This window comes from Bombyx mori, chromosome 17 (genome assembly GCF_030269925.1).
Source record: "Bombyx mori chromosome 17, ASM3026992v2".
Taxonomy (NCBI): domain Eukaryota; kingdom Metazoa; phylum Arthropoda; class Insecta; order Lepidoptera; family Bombycidae; genus Bombyx; species Bombyx mori.
This window is the reverse complement of record NC_085123.1, coordinates 16,651,609-16,663,717: the sequence shown is the minus strand read 5'-3', so window position 1 is coordinate 16,663,717 and position 12,109 is coordinate 16,651,609. Positions and strand designations below refer to the sequence as shown.

The 12,109-nt window shown below is 37.5% G+C and overlaps 1 protein-coding gene across 7 annotated transcripts in view; it reads left to right on the top strand.

Annotated features, from left to right (window-relative positions):
- The first annotated feature begins 9,557 nt into the window (after positions 1-9,557).
- The window catches only part of LOC101735999 (prominin-like protein), a 62,048-nt gene continuing 59,496 nt past the window's right edge, over positions 9,558-12,109 (top strand). For 5 of the 7 annotated variants that reach the window (XM_062673483.1, XM_062673482.1, XM_062673486.1 and 2 more), the window contains exon 1: positions 9,558-10,184. In XM_062673483.1, coding sequence (XP_062529467.1) covers positions 9,917-10,184 — 268 coding nt within the window. In that variant the 5' untranslated portion in view covers positions 9,558-9,916. The remainder of the gene's footprint in view (positions 10,185-12,109) is intronic. The other 2 variants (XM_062673484.1, XM_062673487.1) reach the window with 1 other exon arrangement.

Sequence of the window (12,109 nt, the reverse complement as noted above, 5' to 3'; positions counted from 1 at the left end):
CCGGTTCAGATCCAGGGTTGAACACAAAATTGTTATACTTAATGGATTTTCTGTTAGAAAAACTACGGATCAGGTCGTAGTCTTGATATGTGCCTATGTACGGCAATAGGCTCCCCCACCTAGTACGTGGGACTAATAATAATTCACCTAATATTATTATTAGTCGAATTCACTTAATAAACTTGACCGCCTCGCTGATGCGGTCGGTAGTGAAGACGTCATGCGATCGAGAGGTCGTGGGTTCGATTCTCACGCAGTACGGATGTTTTTGTGATAAACAAAAACGATTGTACTATGTCTGGGTGTTTTCTGTGTATAATATGTGTTTATAAAAGGACAGTATATAAGCATTGTATCCATACCATACTTAATAATTATTATTATACATACTGGGTTTAGAATTAGGATGTGTATATCGAAAAAAAAAAACAATGTAAATAAGAGGTAGGCATACCCCTTCAGGGAAGCACTAGCGTGATGATTAGATTTTTATACTATTTTATATTAATAATTTCGCAGGGTGCCTAAAGATGCAGCACGCCGTGATAAATGGATTGAAATAATTCGATTGCTGAGAAAAGAGACTGACTGGCTACCTATTAAATATACTGTAATTTGCTCGAAGCACTTCCGGGATCAAGACAAGCTAGGATCAAGAAGCGGCAGTAGCCGTGTTTATTTGTCTAAGGAAGCAATTCCAATGTTTGTTGTAAGTACTGATTTAATGGGGGAATTAATTTAGCCATAGATAATACTGATCTAAGCAATAACTTCTCATAAAATTCACATAATTTTAAAGAGCTGAAACTCATATTTAAATGTGTACTACAGTAAACTACTTTTTTATAACTTTGTTTAAGCCTTATAGTGTTCTATTCAATGCATAATTTAATTTTTTAGGACGACTTTCATTATCAACAGCCGGCGAAGCTTTCAGCAGAGAACCAAATAAATAGTCTGACAACCGATGAAGAGATAGATGAAATAACCGAAACACCGCGAAAGCATAAAATGCGAAAAATAATTCGCCATTTGAAATTTGTATTTGCGCGAAGACTTAAAAAGGTAAAAAATATATTACAGAAAAATAAAAGATTAGAAATAAAAAAAAAGTGTGTGTGTCCGCTCCGACGCACGACTGGAGTTTACTGGATATAAAAAATTAAACGAAACAATACGAGAAATAGTTCTATATTACGACAACACGATACACTACAGATTATTAACAAATTAACGAGACACAAAACAAACGACTAACAAATATATGAAAATACAATAATGAGAGAAACGCGCGATCAGTACGAGGCTTTGTGGCGGACTGCCGGCGCAGCAGCCCGGCGTCACCTGCGATAACGCGGCCGCGCGTTGGCTCCTGATTGGCGCGCGCACGCATCACGCAATCAGGAGCCAATCAGGCGCATAACGCATTTCGTGTGACATGCTAGTACGATTTTGATTGGCGCGCGCACGCATCACGCAATCAGGAGCCAATCAGGCGCATAACGCATTTCGTGTGACATGCTAGTACGATTTTGGTCCCCATAATTTTCATACCCCGGGCCTATATATGTAAATCGATACTAAAGGAGTAAACTCCAAAAATAAAAGATTAGAAATTAAAAATAAAATGTTAAGAGATGTTATACAAGAGTTGAAAAAAACGTATGTTGAGCGAATAAGAAGAAATGCAGTTAAATTTGAATAAAGAAACAGTGCAATTAATAGAAGAATTTAAAAAAAGCTTTAAAAAGACAAGGACTTTTAAAAAAAAATCCTTACATACTAAAGAAATTTGCTTTAACATTAAACTTTTATTCCCCTGCTGCCTACAAGTACATATGTTTGAGCCGCATCAAATAATTCATTACCACATCCACGAACTCTGGTCAAATGGTAAAGCAAAGTTAACGGGGATCCAGGATTTACTTCGGAGGCTTTTAATGTCCTTAAGGTCAAAAGTGACAATTCTGAGTCCAAGTTTATTGGTAATTTAGCTGTAGATGAGATGGCTATTCGTCAGCAAAAAAATTTCGATGGAAAGAAGCACCACGGGTACGTTGATTTTGGATTCAATGACACAAACAATACACAAAATCATCCTCCGCTTTGGTTCTACTTCTCACATGTTTGAATCAAACATGGAAGATACCTATTGACTATTTTTTTCCACATGGATTATCTTCAGACAAACTTGCCAACATAATAAATTTGGCACTGAAAAAATGCGAAGAAATTAACGTCGATGGTAGCGTCAATAACATGTGACGGTAGTCAGACAAACATTGCTGCAATGTGAGTTTTAGGATGTAATCTAAGCGACACAGATAACCTAAAACGACTTTTAGACATCCTACGTCAGGAAAAGATGTGGTACTATTTTTAGACGCTTGCTACATGCTCAAGCTGGTGAGAAACAGCTTTGAAGCAAAGCAAATATTTTTTATTAAAAGTATTGTTTTCAAGGCTGTTTGAAACTTGCTTAATCGTAACATACAGACTTTCACAGGATCATCTTGAATTATTTTTTGGTTGTATCCGGCAAAAAGGTGGCTACAATAATAATCCAAATGTTGTGCAGTTTAAATCAGCCTACAAAAAAATATTGAACCACCTTGAATTAAAAACAAATTTTAGAGGCAATTGTGTAGCTCTTGAAAAAACTAATGTCTTGTGTTCTGGAAATATTAAGGACCATATTGAAGCTATAAACAAGTCCTCCTTTGATCGTCATGACGATAATGACTCAGAAAAAGCACAAACTACCCAAAATGATAAAAATGAAACAGATTTGGATAAAGAATGGGTTATGCAACCAGCGAATGATAACCTTTTTTCTAACATATCAAAACATGTCGTTAGATATATTTCTGGCTACGTTGTTAACAAAGTTGGCCAGGACTTTAAATGTGAAATATGCTTAAAAACTTTATTAGCTACAAAATATGAGTGGTTTCACCGATTAATTAGTATAAAAGATAAAGGTGGATTATGTTACCTATCTAAACAAGTGCATGAGATATGTATGATATGTGAAAATATTATAAGACATGCAATAACACTTTCCGGCTCCAGGTCTTTCTCTCTTAAATATGGTCTTTCGATATTAGCTACAAAACCTTTAGAAATGCTTCAAGGAAACAAAATGTTAAAAGAATTTGCAATACACCTAAGTGAAATTCTATCATCGGTACATGTTGATCATTCGCTGTTGTTAATAAATTGAAATCTGATAGAGTGTTCATTATTCTACTCATCAAGCCCTTTCATTTAATACTCACATTGAAGAAGTTGTGAAAAAATATTTAATTCGCCATTTTGTGGCTTTCTTGGGCTGGTTTTCATAAAATGTAAAAAAAACCATCAGACTAATTCAACTTTACAACAAACAAAAAAATCGAAAATTTAAAATATTTTCGGCAAAAATTCCACTGATAGGCCACACCAAACCGCCATTGCATCTTTATGTTTCTGTCTTTGTCTAAACTTAGCGATGGTATTGTTCTTTTAACTTGTGTAAATGAGACAGATATGTTTTTACTTTTAAGCGTTTAATAGTTTCAAAGCTACGTAGTTGTGGTCAAATAGTAGCTTGTATACACTTTTTTCGTAACGTGGTAATGTGATTTGCGTCTCTATTTGTTTAACTCAATCCTCAGTTCCTTCATATCAGAAAAACCAGTTCAAAAACCAACATTTATTCCTTTCAAAAGATACGTTTTGCCGGGTAAAGAACTTACAATCGAATCTCTTGGATTAAATCTTATACATACGCCTGTGCTTGCAACAATACCAATGCAATACAATTTTAATTCAAACAAATAATTAACTAAATCAAAACAATTGTGAAAATGTCATGTTACTGATTATTTTTCCGTTCATTAAAATGAATTATTTTTATCGACATCCTACTAGAAGTTACTTATATTTCCTATTTGTTTTGTACAGCCATTTGACAGAATCTCTAATCTATAGCCTCAGAGCTAACCTAGAGCTTAGGTAATTAACCTCCGTGCTGGAATCATGGTCCAGGCGGCTGGCCGATCCTTCGGCTGGTCGTAGGACCGTCGAGGCGATTCGCCCAGTCCTTGTGGATTGGGTGAATCGTGACAGAGGACGCCTCACTTTCCGGCTCACGCAGGTTCTCACTGGGCATGGTTGCTTCGGTGAGTTCCTGCACCGGATCAGAGCCGAGCCGACGGCAGAGTGCCACCATTGTGATTGCGACTTGGACACGGCAGAGCATACGCTCATCGCCTGCCCCGCATGGGAGGGGTGGCGCCGTGTCCTCGTCGCAAAAATAGGAAACGACTTGTCGTTGCCGAGTGTTGTGGCATCGATGCTCGGCGACGACGAGTCGTGGAAGGCGATGCTCGACTTCTGCGAGTGCACCATCTCGCAGAAGGAGGCGGCGGGGCGCGTTAGAGACGCGCAAGCCCGCCGCCGTCGAGCGGGGGCCAGGGAGGCGGATTTCGCCCTGGCCCTCTAAGTGTTTCGGGTCCCCCTCATATGTCGGTCTGGGGACCGGCGAGGGGGACCTAAGAAGACGTCGTGCAAGCTGCTCTGCACGCGTTTTACGCAAGAGCATCCGGGTGATGGAAGGCCGGCTATCCTCGACCCACGCTGGTTCTGACCCAGCGGGGTATTCCGTAGGATAGTTCACTCTAACCGGCGCCATCTAGGCGGGCTCCGGATAGCCTGCCGACCGAGAGGGCTGGTGGTCGTGGCGCCGACGACCGCCAGTCCGGCGTCCCGAGGGGGAGGGTGATGGGAGAGATGTGCTCCGCACTAAACACTTCACTTTCCCCCCTTTGCCTTTTCATGGGTTCTGTCTCATGTGAGGTTTGGACGTTGGTTGTTGAGCGACAGGAGGTTTTAGTCGGTTCGACTCCGACATGCTCCGCCCGCCGTCCCCAGAAGGGCGTCCGTGGAGGGCGGAAGTCCGGCGATTTCCTCCTGACCAAAAAAAAAAAAAAAAAAAAAAAAAAAAAGAAAAAAAAAAAAAAAAAAAAAAAAAAAAAAAAAAAAAAAAAAAAAAAAAAAAAAAAAAAAAAAGGTAATTAACCTACATTAAATTGATCTAACTCTATTTTACGCCTAAAACCAGAAGTAAATCATAGAAAGACAAATTCAGTCGTTCAGTATAAAAACCAGTACAATTTCATTGAAAATTAACTTTGAAAGGAACATTTGAAATGCTTCGTTACAGGAACATTTTAATTCCCACTTCCCAGTTTGTTTACTTATTGAATCATAAAAATATGGTATGAAAAGTCCTACTCTTTTTTTTTTTTTTTTTATGATTGAAAGTTTACTGGTGGCCCGAAGGCCTTTCCAGTTTCACCAGGACAGGTGGGCGAGCAAAGGCTCAGCCAAGAGGGGTGGGATTTGCTAACAACTGCCCGAGCGCCTCCGAAGGAGACCTAACAACTCAAGAGCAATTGTTTCGCGAATGAATCTACTACCGGATCGGAATCGCGACCCGCTGAGAAGATCCGGCGAGAAACTCAGCAGGCTGATGCATGGGTTAGGTTGCACGTCGACCTCTTTGTCGAGTTCGACGAGTACGGTTACCGGGGTCCCTAAGCCTGCCCCTAGTATTAGAACTGAAGGCATCTAATGCAAAGGTTATTGGATCTGATGGATCCGTAAGGACGTGTCTAGGGCGTCGACGGTGACTGGCTCCTGCATGATCAGGATTCGGGGAGTAGTCAGCGGCGGCAACGATAAGGCGATTATCATGACGCATAGCCTTATCGAAGTATCGTTCCGACGCTGACTTCATGTATTTCCGAATTGATTCGAGGCCCAAGTCGTCGTGTAGGTCAACGTTCCTCACGAACCACGGAGCCCCGACAGCTAACCTGCAAAAGCGGGATTGTAGGGATTGGAGGGTGTCTATGTGTGTGCGGGCCGCGTGAGCGAACACCACACTCGCGTAAGTCATGACGGGCCTTATGCAAGTTTTGTAAAGTGTCACCTTGTTCCGAAGGGACATTTTACTCCGCTTACAGATCATGGGGTAGAGTCTACCGAGAATAAACGCGGCACGGTCACGGACTGATTTTATATGCGGGCGGAATGTCATCGATGCATCCAGGGTAACGCCCAGGTACTTGACCTTCCTGGCCCAGGGTATGGGTTGTCTAAAGAGAGCAATCGGGGGTGTGAGATTCCTCCTCCTAATCCGGGAGGAAATCCGTGTCGAGCTTCCCCTCTGAAATAGCACCGCAGTACTTTTCGCTGGGTTGATGTCTATGCGCCATTTTCGGAACCACTGTCCTAGGGCTAGGGCTGCGCTCTGAAGCTTCTTCGCGATTAGGGACTTATTTCTACTAGAATAGTAAACAGTCGTGTCGTCGGCGAATAAAGCTAAATGGGTCGGCGGCGACCGGGGAATATCGTTGACGAATAAGCTAAATAGGAGGGGTGAGAGGACAGAGCCTTGCGGGACTCCAGCTGTGAGAGGTCGTGGGGAGGAGCGGGTTCCCTCGACTCGATATCGAAAAGAGCGGTTCGACAAGAAGTCCCGTATGATGAGCGCGAGATCATCGACTAACGCGTCAAGCCGCCTGCCATTCGGGGTTGTGGTGTGTGAGTTCCACCTGATGTGTTTACAATTTAGGTCGCCCGCCAGAATGACAGAGCTCCCCATACCGAGCAGCGCCTCGATATCACTGCTTAGAACGATCTTATCCGGTGGAAGATAAACGGACGCGATAACGATCGGCGCGTGTCCCGTCAGTGAGATTCGGCACACTGATGCTTCGATATTAGCGAGCGCGGGAGGATCGAGCGGGAAGTCCTACTCTACAATGTAGTCCTACTCATAGACTAAACACTTAATATATTTGAGGTCCTACCGTACAATCTATGTGCCGTAAAATGGGGCGATTATTTTATTCAGCAAAGGTAAATAATAAAATGTTTATTGTCATTATTATTATTTGTATTTAAAACATTTACATTGTATATTTATAAATTTATTTATTTAAGTGTAGTATTTATTTAAGTGTGTGTCTGTCTTTTGTTAAAACCTGTTTATTAAATTTTTCTGCGTTTAAACTCAGCTCGCTTCAAAACATCATCATACTTAATAGCAACAAATCATACTTTGAAAACCTCAAATTATCCATTAGTATCCATCTTTATTTACCCATCCCTAAATTTAATGACGTCCCTATGGAGTTAATAGGTAATCTATGGACCTCCCGAAGATAGGGCTCATTGAATTTAGCCCCCCTTTTTTGATTTACGATTTTTTTTATTTTCAATTATTTGTTCGTCATTTGTTCGTTAATGTCCGAATGTAAAAATTGTTTGTTCGTTTTTTATTTATTTATAATTAATTAAACAAATGATCACCCTTAAGTTGGACTTCCTTACTAGATATCTTTCTTTTTATCACTCAGATTAATTAATTTTGATCAATTTTCGATTGTTCGACGATTATTGGTGATTGTTCGATCATAAAAACAATGAAATTCCTAATATATATTTTTTATAATTATTAAGCAAACCATCACCTCACGCCTACATTGCGCATGCGCCGGTTTTGTCAGTCAGCTGGCAATGGCCGTATTTACTAGCATTTTGTTAACAAGTGCGTTTATACTGTCTAATTCTTATGTACAAGGGCGGGATGATAAGTAACTAGCCTAACAATAAAACACTTAACTTTCCGTGATAAAATTAATTTTATTTTTTGACATAGTCTCCGTGAACCTCTACGCATTTATTCCATCTTCGTCCTAAAGCAGTAATACCTTCCATAAAATGATTTCTTTCGAGGCCTGCTAAATACTCTACTACAGCGGCTATGACTTCACCATTTGTGGCAAATTTCTGTCTGCCCAAAAAAGTTTTGAGCTTAGGGAATAAGTGGAAGTCTGATGGCGCTAGATCAGGCAAATAAGGCATACTTCAATTCGTGTAATAAATAGTATCATTTTAACACGAAAGTTGTACTCCTAAAATATTCTTAGAATAATTAGAAATCACTGAAATTTCTATATGCTTGTTAATATTTAATATCATTAAAGATAACTGAATTTATTAAACCGCGCTAATCGTACCGTAACGACTAATTGGCCGTCTTTACTGACATTTTTTTGTTGAAGTATTGTTGAAGTTTGTTAAAGTTTTCAATATTTTTTTGATCTACATAAGAAATAATTAGACAGTATAAACGCACTTGTTAACAAAACGCTAGTAAATACGGCCATTGCCAGCTGACTGACTAAACCAGCGCATGCGCAATGTAGTCGTGAGTTGATGGTTTGCTTATTAGATATAAAATAATTAATAATTGGGAATTTAATTGATTTTATGATCGAACAATCGCCAATAGTCGTCGACCAAACGATAATTGATCATAATTGATTAACCTAAACGATAAAAATAAAGATATCTAGTGAAGGGAGCCAACTTAAGGGTGATCATTTGTTTAATTAATTATAAATAAATAAAAGACGAACAAACAATTTTTACATTCGGACATTAACGAACAAACGACGAACAAATAATTGAAAATAAAAAAAAATCGTAAATCAAAAAAGGGGGGCTAAATTCAATGAGCCCTATCTTCGGGAGGTCCATAGATTACCTATTAACTCCATGGGGACGTCATTAAATTTAGGGATGGGTAAATAAAGATGGATACTAATGGATAATTTGAGGTTTTCAAAGTATGATTTGTTGCTATTAAGTATGATGATATTTTGAAGCGAGCTGAGTTTAAACGCAGAAAAATTTAATAAACAGGTTTTAACAAAAGACAGACACACACTTAAATAAATACTACACTTAAATAAATAAATTTATAAATATACAATGTAAATGTTTTAAATACAAATAATAATAATGACACTAAACATTTTATTATTTACCTTTGCTGAATAAAATATACAGAGCCGTTAATTTGTTCTATTTAAAATAAAGCATAAATCAACATAAAGAGCACAATTTTTGTACATAGAGAATTTGTGACCTACAAACAGAATTTTAATTATAACTTGAGTTATAAAGGTTAGATTCATGGAGTTAATAAGTACCTACAACTCGATAAAATACTATCTCTATGGTTAGATTTGAATTCAAAGTTACCACTACTGAGAACTGTCATTTTAATTAGTAAATTATTATTATTAAAAATCATATCTTTTCGGTAAATTATCTGATTAAACCCATTTAAGGGAGATAAAAGAACACTCACGTGTAGATATTAAAAACATTTTTTTTCTATTCATATTATCTGTTGGATCTCAGTATCTCCCATCTCTATTACACACTATTGGCTTACTATCCTGTCGGAACTTTTTAGCTTAAAACCACTGGACTTAACTTCTTGGGTTCTTTCAAAATGTCTCAGTCAATGGTGGTAATTTTACTGACCTTAATTTCATCCAATTTCATTCGTTTTATTTGATTTCATATAAATTGATCAAAGTCACAAACTAATCAACTACATCTGAATTTGCTTGATCTCTTGAAAAAAGAATGGCTTAAAAGTCTAGTTACCAGGCTATAACATCTAAAAAAAAAATGTTTAGGACGTTCATTCATTGAATCATTCGTGTTCGTGCTATTCATCGACCGACTAGTTCTGTAGGGTGTCCTCGGTCTGGTTTGTCGTGTAACGATTAAATTTACACAAACATGTTAATCTTGACTTAAAACTTGAACAGAATATCATTATTCAGTGTACAAATTCCTCTGGGTGCTCGGTGCCTAATATTATCGCGTTGGAAAATATCGAATTTTGTTTCGTTATCGACTTCGATTGTGTTTGTGTTTAGGGTATCTCGGAGTTTGTTTATCAAACAAACAGTTTACCCCAGAACCAGATATAAATAGTGCATGGTGCATCGATCTTCTGGAAGCCAGTAATGTAAATAGTGTAACGGGAAGAGCCGGCAAAATGTGTCGGTTTTTGGTGTTGGTATTCTGGGTGTGTTTGTGGCGGTGTTCGCGAGCCGAAATCGGACACGACATGAATAAAATCAGCCAGCAACTGATCCTTGATATGTCGGACGTTATGGACCTGGCGACTCCTAATTACTCGACACCCATAATTAACACAACTTATGTGGCCAGTCTGCAATTCGACATGCGAGCCATGGGCCCGCTATACAACTCCACACATATGATCATCGACGCTATCGCCAATAAACAAGCTTATCCTGAAGGTAAGGTTGATTTAAAGAATGTATCCTTCCAAAAGAATTGACTACAAGTCAGTTACAGTATTCACTTTCCGGATTTTTTTATTGCTACAGATGAGCACAAGAGCTCGGAGACCAGCTGGTTTTAAATGGGAATCCCATAGACAATCCCATAGACAATAGGTAGTGAACTCTGTTACCCAACTTGACTGATGAGGTCCAAGTCTCAATTATTCAGTGGCTATCCCATTTTTTAGACCAGAATGCATGACTAATTTCTAGTAGAAATAGGCAGAATTGTGTTGGATACACATGTGTCCTCACACTATACTAGATGAATAATTATAACGTTCATGAAATATTTATCAATATTTTATTTAACTAACTACAATTAATAATGCGTGTTTAGTGTATGATATCTAGTCTCTCTTTCTCAAACACTTCACTTCTTTGGTCATTATCAAGCATAAATTTTAAATATTTTAAATATTTCAATAGGTCAACCAGCCAGCAATATGTTCACATTATTAATGGGTTGAGAGATGAGGATTTTTACTTATATTTATCAATTTTACTTAGATTTATTTACTGGTGGTAGGACCTCTTGTGAGTCCGCACGGGTAGGTACCACCACCCCGCCTATTTCTACCGTGAAGCAGTAATGCGTTTCGGTTTGAAGGGTGGAGCAACCATTGTAACTATACTTGAGACCTAACTATACTGAGACCTTAGAATTTATATCACAAGGTGGGTGGCGCATTTACGGTTGTAGATGTCTATGGGCTCCAGTAACCACTTAACACCAGGTGGTCTGTGAGCTTGTCCACTCATCTAAGCAATAAAAAAAACTTTGTAATTGAACGAGTGCAATTTCAACACAAAACTTTGCATTAATTAGATCAGTTTAATGTTAATTTTAATGAAGTAATTTGTTTAATGCTCTGTGGTGTTGTAATTATTATACAAAAAACTATAATACATTTTTGAATTACATATTTGCTTTTAAAACAACAATAGAAATCTTTTTTTACTTCAGCATTTCTGCTTAAGCTGATTTATAGAAATCACTGAAATCATTTAAAACAATATGTTTTTGATTTGGCTAGGGCTTTACAGGCTATTTTATTTCAGGTTATTTTTAAATAGTCACCTACCACTACCGTAGTTGCATTTTGTGAGTCCTTGTATTTTATCTAATTTTGACATCTATGTATCTGTTATAAAATTATCCATAAAACAGAAGTGTTTGTACATTGATGATGTTTAAAAACAATCAACAATTCAATTAATATAGCTTTTAGATGTACCTGACCCTAATGGATTATCTTCTTGTAAGTTTATTTTTTGAGCTTCGTAAAAATACGGATTCATGGATGGATACATATCCGGTTTGTATTTTTGTGTAAATAAAAGCCAAATAAAAATACCCACTACACTTTCCACAACCAGACCTCATTTAGACGTGAGCCCTAATTACAATAACTACAATGATATTGGTCGTTTAGTTAAGTTCTGCTCATTTTGAATGAATAATAAATTTACTGATTATTATTTATTCAGCTTAGACCAACAATTCATCTACTAGTAAGTATAAATGAGAGATATATAGATAGATAAAAATATTATCAAATCATAAAAGTTTTTAAAAAAAATCAAAATAGTTATGTAGTGTAAATAATAGCTTCTAACTAACTTATAACTTCCGAGTTCTGACACAGAGAATAACACAACAAGTTTAAATTTCTCTTTTGAAAAGTTGTAACTGATAGTAAGTGATAAAAGTGTAAACATATTTGTTAATTTAGAAACATTTTTCGAATAATAACCAACATAACATTTTTTACTGTGTTACAAGTTTTATTTGGGTGGATCAATAGAACAATCTGCCACATAATAAACGAAATCCCAATGCTTTAGAAACTATTTATCTTAAAAAAATATAGTGGTTT